At 55.4% G+C, this 13,290-nt stretch overlaps 1 protein-coding gene across 1 annotated transcript in view; it reads left to right on the top strand.

The window, feature by feature from the left end:
• MAN2B2 (mannosidase alpha class 2B member 2) overlaps positions 1-13,290 on the top strand; it is a 41,585-nt gene that overhangs the window by 14,486 nt on the left and 13,809 nt on the right. Inside the window, 5 exon segments of the mRNA XM_070262743.1 lie at positions 1,793-1,985; positions 4,795-4,985; positions 6,064-6,202; positions 7,640-7,773; positions 9,404-9,669. Of these exon segments, the coding sequence (XP_070118844.1) occupies positions 1,793-1,985; positions 4,795-4,985; positions 6,064-6,202; positions 7,640-7,773; positions 9,404-9,669 (923 nt within the window).

The raw sequence follows: 13,290 nt of genomic DNA, 5'->3' as shown, positions 1-13,290 counted from the left end.
CTTAGCTCAGGGGTCCCTCCAGCGGTGATGGTGCGGTACCACTGTTCATTATGCTATCCGTCCTCCCACTGTTTGTTGTGAGCTCGCAACCAAATCCATAAGAACGGTGAAGAGAACACATCTTAGGGCTTCACCTCTTTCTCCAGCCTGAGAGCTGATGAATTCCGGAGGTCACGTCACACTGGCTTCTCACAGGACAAATCTTGCTGGGTCACCCATCAGAAGCTAAGAGAACTTGCCTTCTTCCTGTCTGTTTTGTCCGTGAGAGTCAGGTGCAGTTCCCAGGAACTGCAGATTTTTAATCTCTGGACAAATCTTGCAGGGTCACCTATCAAAACCTAAGGAGGGGGCTGGCCCGGGGGCGCACGGTGAAGTGTGCACTTTCTGCTTTGGCGGCCCGGGGATCGCCAGTTCAGATGTTTAATATGTGCACTGGGAGCCGTCTGGGCATTAGGTGGGGGCCAAGATGTGGGGTGCACACGCAACGCATTTGAACAACCTCAGCTGGACTTGCGGTGATCTCAGGCCAAACTTAAGACATTGCCTCCTCCAGGCCAGACCCCCGACCCTTACGTGGATTCTCACTGTTAACTCTATTTCCTGTGTCACTCTGCGTGGCAAAATTCCCACAAGGATAATTTGGAATTACTGTGACTATTCGGGGGGAACTTTGTTGTTTTATCCAGAAGCTCTCTTTTTTTATTGACATGTAATCGACATATAACATCATATTAGTTTCAGGTGTACGACATAGTGATCAGATATTTGTATATATTGCGAAACGATCACCACAAGAAGTCTGCTTATCATCCATCACCACACATAGTTACAAACACATTTTTTCTTGTAATGAGAACTTTTAGGGTCTACTCGTTTAGCATCTTTCAAATATGCAATACGGTATTATTAACTAGATTCACCACGCTGTGCCTGACACCCCAGGACTCATCCTATAACTGGACATTCGTACCTTTTGACTCCCTTCACCCATTTTGCTCCCCCTCCCACCTCTGTCATTCTCTTTTCTTGTGGCGTCCTTTCCTGGCTTTGGTATCAGGGTAAACTGACCTCGTAAAATGAACTTGGAACTCTTCCCTCCTCTTCTACTTTTGGCAGAGTTTGAGAAAGATTGATATTAAATCGCGTTTACATGTTCCGGAGAACTCACCAGTGAATGTGTGGGGTCCTGGACTGTTGCTTTTGGGCGGTTTTTATTACCAACTCCTTACAATCTCCTCACTACTAATCAGTCCGCTCATATTTTCCATTTCTTCATGATTCAGTCTTGGTAGCTTGTGTGTTTCCTGGAATTCATCGGGTTTTTTACTTTGACTGTCTTTTTGAAGATGAGGTCAAGGTCAGTAAATTTGAGTCATGGCTATTATCAGTCATTAATAATTATTGTATTATTATATTAATGATATTGATAAGCAGTAATACTGATGGGCTGTAAGAAACTCCCCAGGAGTAAAATAAATCAGACAGAAGAAGACGAATGCTGTGTGATCTCACTTACATGTGGGATCTAAAAAACCTCAAACTCACAGAAAAGAGATCAGATTTGTGGTCGCCAGAGGCGGGGGCGGGGCAGTTGGGTGAGGGTGCTCAAAAGGTCCACACGGGTATGGGGAGAAAATGTGCAACGTGATTAAAAAAAGGAATCCTGAAACGTCCAGAGGATTCAGCTATGGGGGCTCTTTGGGCCTTCAGCAGCCGCCCCAGAGAGCGAGGGGAGGCTGGTGGGGAGATGATGGCCCTGGAAGGACGGGGCTGCTTCTGTGCCCGGCCGCAGGGGTGCGACGAGCAGTTCTTCAACGCCCCGGTGCAGCTCAGCAACATGGACCTCCTGCTGGACCACATCAACACGAACGTGGGCGGCGTCTCCGCCGAGTACGCCACACTGAGCGACTACTTTCATGCCTTGCACGTTCTCAATCTCACCTGGCCTGTCCGTGACCACCAAGACTTCCTGCCCTACTCCTCAGGTACGAGTCTCTGGGCGTGGGGAGTGGCGATTTGGTGCCAGGGAGCCTCTGCACCCCTGATGTCTGCTTAGCCTTGCACTTTGAGCCCATGAGGGGCACTGGGACAGAGACGAGCCCTGCCCCGAACTACCTGTCCCGCCTAGTCATCCCAGCTGCCACACACGGCCCGGCTCCCCCAGGTCCAACTCTCCCCATGGCCCACAGTCAGTTCCAGCCTCCATGCCTTCACAGTGCAGGGCTCTCTGCCAGGAGTAACCCTCTTCCACCTTGTCTTCCTTCTTAAGTCCTACATAGGTTGTAACATCACCTCCTCCAGGAAGCCTTTCCTCATATTAGGGCTAGACCAGGTGGCTCCTCCGTGTTCCCAGAGCCCCCAGTTTCCTTTCTGGTAGTACATAGTCTTGGTTAGGGGACCTCAGCTTCTTCATGTCTGTGTCCTCGAGGCCAGGTCTGTGCTGGCTGCAGACAGCACAGTCTAAGGGTTAAAGGGGCCAGATGTGGAGTCAGCCTGCCTACTTCCTGGCCGCGTGCAAGTTGTGGAACTGTCCTTCCTCAGTACAGTGGGGACAGTAACGGTGCTTAGTCCATCGAGTTGTAAAAATGAAGAGACAAGAAAAGCTCTGAGCCTAGTGCCTGGTCCAGAGGAAGGCTCAGCAGATGTAGCTGATAGTAATGCCGATGTCTTCTCTGCCGTGCAGCCCGGGCCGAGGAGGCTAATGCAGGGCCTGCAGGGTGCCACGAAGCCAGCCCAGCACCAGGACTCCTTCCAGGCTGAGCCCCCTGCTCCTGAGACCCCTATGGACCCCGCCTCCACTGTCTGCTAATCCAGGCGGGAATTAGACCAAGCACAGCACGACGCTGAGAGCTGGAGGAGGCAGGAAAAGCCCCCCCCCATGCCCAGGCCCTGCCTCAGGGGCATCAGTGGGGAACAGTGTTGGCTAAACTGTCGAACCATCTAACATATTTACTGCATAAGATGCAGAGCCCTTGGAGGGTCCATGTTGTCCTGCTCTGCCTTTGCTCAGAAGGAGAAGGCAAGGGGCTGTGGGGGTTAGGGGGGGAAAGGGGCCAGGTCACCAGGGCCCAGGACAGCTCAGGGCCCCGAACGCAGCCCCTGCGCCCCAGCCAGCTCTGCCCAGCACCAGCTTGTGTGCACGGGCTCATTCAGTCGGAGAGGTGGTTTTGGAAGGGAGAGAGGAGACGTATGTTTAGCCCCATCAGACAGGTAGGAGATCCACGCTTGGAGGGCATCCCCTGGCTGAACAGTTAACGGAGGCCAGGATGTCTGGAGCCAGGCCTGCCTGGGGCCTGCGCCCTGCCCTCCCCCACCGACCAGCAGCTACAGGGGGAGGGTTGGCCCCAAGCAGTGATTCAGACGCACACCTGGGTTTGGATCACGGCTCCTCCCCTCATGGGCTATGTGGCTTTGGGTAAGTGATGCCCTTTCCGAGCCCAGGTTTCGTCGTCAATGAAGTGGGTTCTCAGGAGGATGGAGGGACGCCCCTGAGAAGGCTCGGCAGCGACCACATCCCTTCTACCAATTTCTTCTCTTTCCAAAGAGATGCCAGGGTGGACCCCAGCTGCAGGGCTGGTTCCAGGAGGGACACTGTCCTGCCTCACCCGTGACCTGAGTAGGACTTGCCTCTCAGGGTCGAGGTCTCTCAACTGCGCGGTGTCAGGCTGGAGCTGCGCAGCTCTCAGGACACTGCGGATGGGATCACTTTGGTGGCAGGCTGGCTACCGTGGAGGTGGGAGGGGCTACATCGATGTGGGCGGGGTTACGTTGAGGTAGGAGGGGACACGTCCATGTGGGCGTGGCTACCTCTAGGGGGTGGGGCTATGGCGTCGTCACGTGGGGCGCTTAGCTGGGCGTGGCTTCATCGAGGTCTCCTGGAGGACGCGCTATTTTCTGGGAGACTGGCCAGCTGAGGTGAAGACGACACTGGGCGTTTGGGGGTGCTCTAGGCCCGGCTGGTGCTGTGCTCAGAGCTTGGGCTGTGGAGTGCCCCTGGCTGATGTGGACGCTCAGCGTGGCGATGGAGCTTTGGGGGACCTGGTCTCTCTGGCCCCCGGAGCCACGTGGCTACCCCTCCTGGTCTGGAGAACCCTCCGGGTCCTGTGCAACAGGGAATGGAGGCACGGCCTAGTCCTTGGAGCAGGCAGGAGGCAGGAACAGTGGAGACCAGTGAGCCCCTTTGTCAGACGCAGCTACGGGGCGGGTGCCCTCCCTCCTCCCACTGCTGCCTCCACCAGGCCTCATCCTCTCTGTCCAGGGTCAGGACAGCGGCTCCTGGGGGCTCTCAGCTCCCATCGCCCCCTCCCATCCGTCCTCCCTGGGCTCCCAGAGGGACCCCGCTGAAATGCAGACCTGTCCGGGGACTCCCCACTGCCCACAGAGTCACGTGCAAAAGCCTCTGCCAGGAGTCAGGGCCCTTCTCCGTTCCTGCCCACCAGGCCCTCTTCTCTTCTCTCCCCTCCCCAAGGTCCCCCAGGCCCTTTGCTCACAGGGCTGATCCAGGTTCCCCAGGTTCGCCCCTGGCTCTTGTCTCCCATCACACTCCTTCAGCACCCAGCCCACCCCGGCCTGCCTCGGCCCTCCCTGATCCTCCCACCTGTCCCAGCCCCTCCCAGGAGCCCCAGGTAGGGCCTGGCCTGGCTGGGGCAGGATCACTGCCCTGGGCTGCCTCCCTGGGTGCCCCAGGCAGACCCCGCCTCTCTCTGCCCCCAGCTGTCTCAGGTCCTGGTGGCCAGGGCCTGGCTGTCTCGCTGTGCAGGGTTCTCATGTCCACTGCCCGCCCTTGTCTTGCAGAAGCGTTTGAGGCCTGGACCGGCTTCTACTCATCCCATAGTGGGCTCAAGGGGCTGGCGAGGCGAGCCAGCGCCCTCTTGTACGCTGGGGAGTCCATGTTCACACGGTTCATGTGGCCGGCCCCCCTCCGACCCCTGGACCCGGCCTGGGCCCTGCAGCAGCTGCGACAGCTCCGCTGGGCGGTGTCTGAGGTAACGCCCCGCCCCTCAGCCACAGTGCAGGATTGGCACCTCCTGTGCAGAGTGCTTCTCCATCCCCAGGCTCACAAACCCTCCCAGCCCTGGGCACCCGAGGGCCACTTCACCGAAGAGAACAGTGAGGTCACCCTTCCTCATGAGGCCCCTGCATGGGGATGTGGGGCCAAGGCCAGGGCCACAGTCAGACAGCATCCAGATGGCGGCTTCCGCAACCTAGAGCCCCGTTCCCCCAGTGGGTAGAGGGCAAAGTAGAGCGGCATTGGTGTCCACCTGCCTGGATTCGAATTTCAGCTCAGCTGTGTGGCCTCAGGCAGATGACTTTCCTTCTCCCTGGACAATGAGAAGCACGTGCCCACCCATGTTGGTGGTGGGATAATCGAATGTGATAGTGTATAGAACCCGCTTAGCGGGGGCTGCCACAAAGGCGACTGTTCGTTAGTTTCCATCTCCTCTTGTCCCCTCCTGTGCGGGTGGGAAAACTGAGACCCAAGTCCTATAACTTGTCTTCAACACCCGGCTGGCAAGTGGCCACAGCGGCCGTGACATGTGTACAGCCGCCTACAGGGAAGGGCTGGCAGAACTTGTCACTGTGTTGGGGGTGAGACGGGTTGACCGTAAAGTCCATCAGAGTGGCTGGGCCAAGTGGCTTCCCCTTGTGGAGCCTCGGTTTCCCTTCTGTGAAGAAGAGGTAATCTTGCCCCTAGCTCGGTGCAGAGAGGCGTGAACGGCCCGTGTGGAGTGTGCCTGCAGGGGACCAGCGGCACTTATGGGAAGACTGGGTCATGCAGGTGAAGCAGGGGGCGGTGGGGGGTCCCTTCCACAAGTCTGTTGTCTGCTCAAGGCAGAGGACTCGGGTCAGGGGTTTCCATTAGGTCAGAAAAGGGTGGGCAAGTTCGTCAGCCTCTCTGGTCCTCAGTTCCCTCCTCTGTAGAGAGGGAGGACGCCCACCTTCTCCACTGGCACCCGGGCACGGGAATGAGAGCCAGCGCCCAGAGGGTGCCAGGTGCCCAGCAGGCGCTTTTCAGAGGCAGGTGCTGACCCGCTTCTTGCCCCGCTCCGGTGGGGGCTGCAGGTGCAGCACCACGATGGCATCACTGGGACTCACACCCCGGAGGTGACAGAGATGTACGTGGAGAACCTGCACGCGGGGATGCAGGGCGTGCAGAAGCTGATGGCCTCCATCGTCCTGGACAGGACCCGGGTCCACTCAGGTGAGAGAGGCCCCTGCGGGGGGCGCTGGCCCTCTTCTGAGAGGGGGGCCTGAGGAGTCTGCAGAGGGGCCTGGACCACCTGAGCTTCAGACTCTGAGGCCACATCCGTCATGTGCCCGACCCTCGGCCTGACCTCGGGCAGGTGCCTTCCCCTTTCTGAGCCTCTGTTTCCTCTCCGAGACCGGAGGAAGGGTTGACGTTAGAGCGAGTAATAGCTGCCACCACCATTTGGGCATTTGTTAAGTTCTCTTCATGCATGTTTAACGTAATGCCTCGCCAACGCTCTGTAAGCTAGGAACTGCTGTTGTCCTCACTTTATAGCTGAGGACCCAGGCAGAAACAGAGAGGTTGTGGACTTGCCCAGGGTCACACAGGTAGGAAGGAGCAGAGCAGGGATTCAAACTGTTAGCCGTGCACTGCCCACTCTGCAGAGAGGATGCAGTTCCTCAGAGACCAGGTCCCAGCCTGGCTCCCCTCACTCCCTCCTGAGCTCAGCTTGGCTGTAAATCACATCAGCGCAGCCACTGGGCCGGCCTCTTTGTATGTGAGGGTTTCGCATGTGTAGAGTGAGGATCATACCAGTTTGCCTGGGGCCCAGTGGGTCCCAAACCCGGAGAGTCCTGGACAAATCTGGACAGGTCGTGTCCCTGTGTGTGCAGGAGCTCTTACTCTGCACAGGGCTTCCCCAGGCCCCCACACCAGCCTGCCCTGCGTCACTGTGCACTTCTCACCTCTGGCCTCGCAGCTCGGCAGACCTGCTCCTCTTGCCTCTGGGTCTGCGTGCAGTCTCATCCGACCTCCAGGCTCTGGAAGGGCCCTGGGGACCAGGGGTGAAGCGGACAGGGCCCCTGCACACAGGGACTGCGGTCGGGTAGGGGAGACAGTCCGAGAAAGAGAGCTAGAACCTGGGGTCTCACTTCACTGCCAGCTGGGGCGGGCGGTCCATTCCCATGAGCTTACGGGGCGGCTTTCCCACGCAAGGGCTGAGTGGAGAAGACCAGGAGAGGCATTCCAGCCAAAGGAACAGCCTGGGCAGAGGCTCGGGGGCTAGAGAGTGTGTGATGTGTTCAGGGATCCATGAGTCGTCAGACGTGGTCAGAGCTCGGGGCACAGAGGGTGGAGGATGGAATGGGAGGGAATCAGGTCTGCATCGCAGGGGCATCAAATGCCAGGGTAGGTGATTGGACTTGACCCCCAGGCTCTGGAGAATTCTCTGGTCCCTCACAATGTGCAGCAGTCAAAGCTTTGGAGCCAGGCCTCGGAAGCTGGGTCACCTTGGGCAGCCGACTCTACCTCTCTGGGCTTCAGTTTCTTCATCAGTCAAGTGGGGCTGCCGGAGAAGTGTGTGAGGAGCATGTGGAACCTCCGCTCTCCAGGGGCACCCGGTGTGTTGAGTGAGTCCAGTGGCTGCAAGTAAAGCCTGCTGTCTGTGTGCAGGCCCACAACCCGGGGGACACTTTGCTGTGGTCTACAACCCCCTGGCCTGGACGGTCACCACCATCGTCACCCTGACTGTGGGCTTCTCCAGTGCCAGCGTCACAGACGAGTCAGGCCAGCCCGTGCCTGCACAGGTATGGCCCTGGAGCCTGCTGGAGGTGCCCGTGCAGCTTGCTGACCCTGCTCTCCCAGGAGTGCGAGATGTGGTTGTGGACCTGTGACGACCCTCCCTCGCCACGGGGACGGCTGTGTCGGGCACACGTCCACTGAGGGTCAGCGGAACCCGTCCAGGGCACGCACCCGGGGCTTCGAGCATCTGACGTGGCCAGAAGTCCCTTTCTCCTCTCCCCTCCCCAGAGGGTCTTGGCGTGGTCTGCCTGCAGAGGGGGTTCCCCCTTATGCCCTTTCAGGAATATTGGTATATTCTGATGTGAATTTCCACTTTTGCACGGGAAAGGCCTTCAGGAGGCTTAAAGGGCTGGTTTTTGGAGGTGCTAATGTTGGGGGGCTGGACCCAATCTGCCTCTTTCTGCAACACCCAGACACCAGCCTAAGTGTCCTCTCCCTTGTCATCTCCTTCCACGGCCTGGAGCCGGCATGCGTTCCAGAGGGCACCCTACCTCTCACCTGGCCAACCCGTCCTTGGAGAAGTGGGGGAGGTGCTGCCATCAGTCAGTCGTTCAGCAAACACTCCTGAACGCCTATTCTGCTTCTGGCCCTGGGCTGGGGGCTGGGTCCCTGGACAAGAGTGTCATGTGAGGTCATGGGAGCAGACACTGAAATGGACACAAGGTGTGGAGTGGTGAGCCGGGGCGCCAGGGCACCAGCCCTCAGCTGAGCCAGCAGAAGGAGGTGTTCATCTGACAAAGGGAGGGGAGAGAGGGGTGCAGGTTTGAGCAGACCCAGCACATAGCACCCCTCCCCTATCCAAATGCAACACTGAGGAAGAGTAAATTCACTTAAATATTTCTGGAGTTCCTACTGCGTGTCAGGCCCTGCTGTAGGCACTGGGGATCCCATAACAACCAAACAGACAGACGTCCCTGCCCTCAGGAGCTCATGTCCTACGGGGTGGAAGGTGGGGACAGGCAGGAAACTCGGTAAGAAAATACAGAATGTGACCGACGATGGTGACTGTGATGGAGGAAAATCACCTCTAGCAGGATGGGGCGGGTGGGACGAGAAGTCTGCTGTTTTCAGATAACGGCTGGGTGGGAGAGAGTGTGCAGCAATCGTGGGTTTGCCTCCCACAGGGGATCAGAGACTGCGTGCTCTCCCTAGAGAGTGAGGGGGCCCCGCCTCAAGTGCCCAGGGGCCCCGCCCAACCCTCTCCCTAAAGCAAGTGAAAGGAGCTGGGGAGAGGCCGGGAGGGTTTACCTGAAAACGTCCTTCCAGGGGGAAGTTGGAGGATTGGGGGACAAAGGCACCCCTCCCAAGAAAACGCTCTCCAGGTAGAGGGAACAGCATGAGCAAAGGCTCAGAGGCAGGAAATGGCAGGAGTGTTGGGGAGGAAGGGTGCTTTGTGATCTGGCCCTAAAGGATTGAGGGAGGCAGGGGAGGGAGACGAGGCTGTGGCTGGATCCTGTTGAACAGGGCGGATGCAGTTGGGGGAAGCTCAGCACAGTCAGTGGTGGAAACACCCTATTGCATCGTGGGTAGTGAGCACCCCATCTAGGAGGTATGCGAGTCAGAGGTTGCTGGGGAGACTGAGGTGTCTTCTGGCCCTGAAATCCGCTGTCTCCTCCTGTCCTGCCGGCCCTGTAGGTCCAGGGGATGCCGTCTGCATACCGCCTGCATGTGCTGACCACGATTCCAGGTGTCAGTTACCACCGCTACAGCATCCGGCCCACTGAGGAGGCCCAGGAGGACACCGAGAAGACGGCCACCACCAAGGCTATCACCTTGAGGTTTCGCCTCAGGCCAAGGAGACGCACGGAGGCCAGGAGCAGCCGCCTGGTGTCCGTGAAGAATGACTGTTACACTGTGTTCATGGACCTGAATACCAACCTGATGCACAGCATCTGGGAGAGGTGAGACACAGCCCTTGCTGGCTCTGAGGAGGAGGCATGCCCTGGGGCCTGGGCGTGTCATACTGCCACCTGGGGTCTCTGTTTCCTCAGCTGCTTGGGGGAAGAATCAGATGGTGGTGAAGGCCCTTTCTGTAATACTGTCTTTATTTCTAGGAATGTGAGTCTAGGCCAGTGCAGGAAAGCCTTTCTTGAGCTTTTCCATTCCAGGGCTGTTGATCCATAGAAAAAGGGTGTGTTGAGGGACTCACCTAGGGGAAAATCTATTCATTTTATCTACTTTTTGAAATTTAGAGAAACATAAATTCTATTGATCCACTCACCCTCCCACCCACCCATCCATCCATCCTCCCACCCATCCATCCATCCATCCATCCATCCAGTAACCCTCCCATCCATCCACTCATCCTCCCACCCATCCATCCATCCATCCATCCATCCATCCATCCATCCATCCAGTAACCCTCCCATCCATCCACTCATCCTCCCAGCCATCCATCCACTCACCCACCCCCTCATCCATGCAGCCACATATGTCAGAAGTTCTGTCCTTCGGTCATTCCACAGATTCTTCCTGAGAGAGCATGTGGCAGGCTGGGGGCTGACAGCAGCCAGCGTGGGTGGTCAGGGAGAGTGAAAGGGAGGGTGGAAACAGGGTCTGGCCCCAGCATTCTGGGCCTCCCTGGGCAAGCTGGGAGAGATGGGAGCCCACAGGCTGGCTTTGGGGTCCCTCTTCATTCAGACCCCGCGTCCCTTCTAGGACGCCCCTGCAGGGGCCACGGCAGCTCGCCAGCCGTTTCTGCCAGCCCACAGATGCCCCACACGTAAGCCACATCCATGACCCAGGTTTTCCAGTAGTAGAGCTCGTGTCGTGCTGTCTGTCTGCCTGATGCCTGTCTGTCTCTCGGCGGGGGAGAGGGCTGTTCCTTATGAGGCCCCGTGAAATCCCAGCGGGGACGGATTGCCCCACCAGCGCCTGACACGTTGTCAGAGGGAGAAGGAGCTGTTGGACCCGAGACAGGGGTGGTCAGGGGAGGCCGGCAGGGAGGAGACCCCTGAGCTGGGCCTGAGGCCTCGAAGGGCAGAGAGTACGTGGGCACAGACAAGGGGACAGTTGTCCATAGGGGGAAAGCGCCTGTGCAGGGGCCTGAGGTGGGACGCTGCGGTGTGCAGAGACCAGCCCCGGGGCAGGTTTGGGTGAAGGGGGCTTTTTTCTCTTATATAACAGCTGTATTGCTGTAATTCAACACCATATAATTTACCCATTCAAATCATGCTTGTCTTTGGTTTTTTGTATATTCACAGATTTGTGCAAGCATCACCACAATCAATTTTAGAACATTTTAGTCATCCCCAAAAGGAGCCTCATGCTCCCCATTTTCCCCTCCCCCAAGGTCCCAGCAACGCTAATCTACTTCCCGTCTCTCTGGATTTGCCTGATTTGGACATTTCACACAATGGAGTCATACCGCGTGTGGTCCTCTGTGGCTGGCTTCTTCACGTAGCATCACGTTTCCGAGGCTCATCCAGGTCGCCATGTGTATGAGTCCCTCGCTCCTTTTTATGGCTCACTAATATCCCACTGCAGAGATATACCAGCTTATATTTATCTAGTCTTTAGTTGTTGGGCATTTGGGTTGATTCTGCTTTTTGGCTATTACGAATAATGCTGCTGTGAACACGCATGTGCAAGTTTTTGCGTGGGCCTAAGTTTCCATTTCTCTTGGGTTGAGTCCTAGGAGTGAAATCACTAGGTCAAGGGATAACTCCGTGTTTAACCAATTGAGGAACTTCCCATGTGGCTGCACTATTTTCCATTCCCACCAGCCGTGTACGCGGGTCCAGTTTCTCCACATCCTTGCCAACGCGTCATTTTCTGTCTTTCGATCCTAGTCATCCTAGTGGGTGTGGAGTGATATCTGCTTGGGGATTTGATTTGCGTTTCCCCGCTGACAGCTGGTGTTGAGCATGTCTTCATGTGCCTGTTGGCCATCTGTAGATCTTCTTTGGTGAAATGTCTATTTGGATCCTTTGCCCATTTTAAAAACTGGGTTTTTATTATTGAGTTGTAAGAGTTCTTTATATTTTCTAGATAAAAGTCCTTTACCAGGTACATGACTTGCAAATCTTCTCCAATTCCGTGGTTTGACTTTTCCCCTCCTTTTTTTTCCTTTTGTGCATGGTTCTTGTCTCTTTTCTTCACCTTTGAGAATTTGCTGTGGTCGGTTTGCACTCTGTCTCCACAGAGCTTCTGTTACAAGGTAGATGACTCTCCCGGGGAGCATAGAGCATCCCCACCCTTCTTACTTCATCCTGACCGCGGAGGCCTGGTTTCAACAGTGTTGGAAAAAAGTCTCCACAGCTGAAAACTGCCAGGGAAGGAAGGAAGACCGCTTGCTCTCCAGAGGGGTCCTGGGCATCCCCAGCCAGGCAGGGTAAGGGCCCTGAGCTCAGAGGGCTGAAGGAGAGCTGCCTCAGAGATGCTTGTCCCCATTTCTCTTAGGGCTGCCCACGCAAAGTTTCCCGTTAGTGACTCATCAAGGCTCATTCTCCTAAGTGTGATGTTCTTTGTGTCTATCTCAAGAAGTCATCAGACATTTTTTTGCCAGTGAATATGTTTCTGGTCAGCAGAGGTTCTTAAGCAGTTTTGATCCGTGGACCTCTGATGGCACCTGGTGAAACGTGGACCCCTATTTTGAATAATGTTATTAAAAGTATAAAAGGAAATACTTAAGATTAAAGGAAATGTATTATGTTTAAATAGAATTCTCAAAATATAATAAAAACAAATCGTAATATATACCCTTCTTCAACACATTTGATAATAGGATGTATTATTATCTAATTGTTAATCATAATTCTTTTGTGTGTATGTGTGAGGAAGATTGGCCCTGAGCTAACGTCTGTGCCAGTCTTCCCCTGTTTTATATGGGATGCCACCACAACGTGGTTTGATTAGTGGTGCTGGTCCACCACCAGGATCCGAACCTGCAAACCCCAGGCCGCTGAAGCACAGATGCGAACTTAACCACTATGCCGCCGGGCCGGCCCCTTGTTATCCTAATTTTAAAGTAGTGGTGAATATAAATATTTTGAACTATTTGCAGCAGCTATAACGTGCTATAAATCTGTGCTTTCTTCTGACGACACAGTCACAGGTTCTGCTCACAGCACTGAAATTTGTGGCCTGTGTTCAGAATGGAAGGAAAGGCTAAGTCAGTCATGGGTCAGTGGAAACAAGGGTATGATTTTATTCACCCGCGTCGGGGGGCCTCCTGAATTTGATCCGCGGTCTCCTTGATGCTCCATGTTCCCCAGATTAAAAATTCTTGCTCTGTAGATTAAGACAAATAAGATAAATCAGATTTGTCTTGCATATCAAAGAATGGTTTTAATATATTTTTCATAAGTTACAACAACTAAAAAACTGTCTTTGAAGTGATCTTTTTATAGGAAAATTGGGACCAGACTTTATTCTTTTTTGCTTTGGTTTTTTTTTCATCCTGAAGCGAAGTGTTGCCTTGCCGTGCTCGGCTCAGTTAAACACATCCAACAGTAAGTCCCTGTTATTTGAACACTCTGACTTTGCTGGGAAAGGGTGTCCATTTATGCAAATAATGATGC

The sequence above is a fragment of the Equus caballus genome, chromosome 3 (assembly GCF_041296265.1).
Source record: "Equus caballus isolate H_3958 breed thoroughbred chromosome 3, TB-T2T, whole genome shotgun sequence".
Taxonomy (NCBI): Eukaryota; Metazoa; Chordata; class Mammalia; order Perissodactyla; family Equidae; genus Equus; species Equus caballus.
The sequence above is the reverse complement of the archived record's forward strand: the minus strand, read 5'-3'. Positions and strand labels throughout refer to the sequence as shown.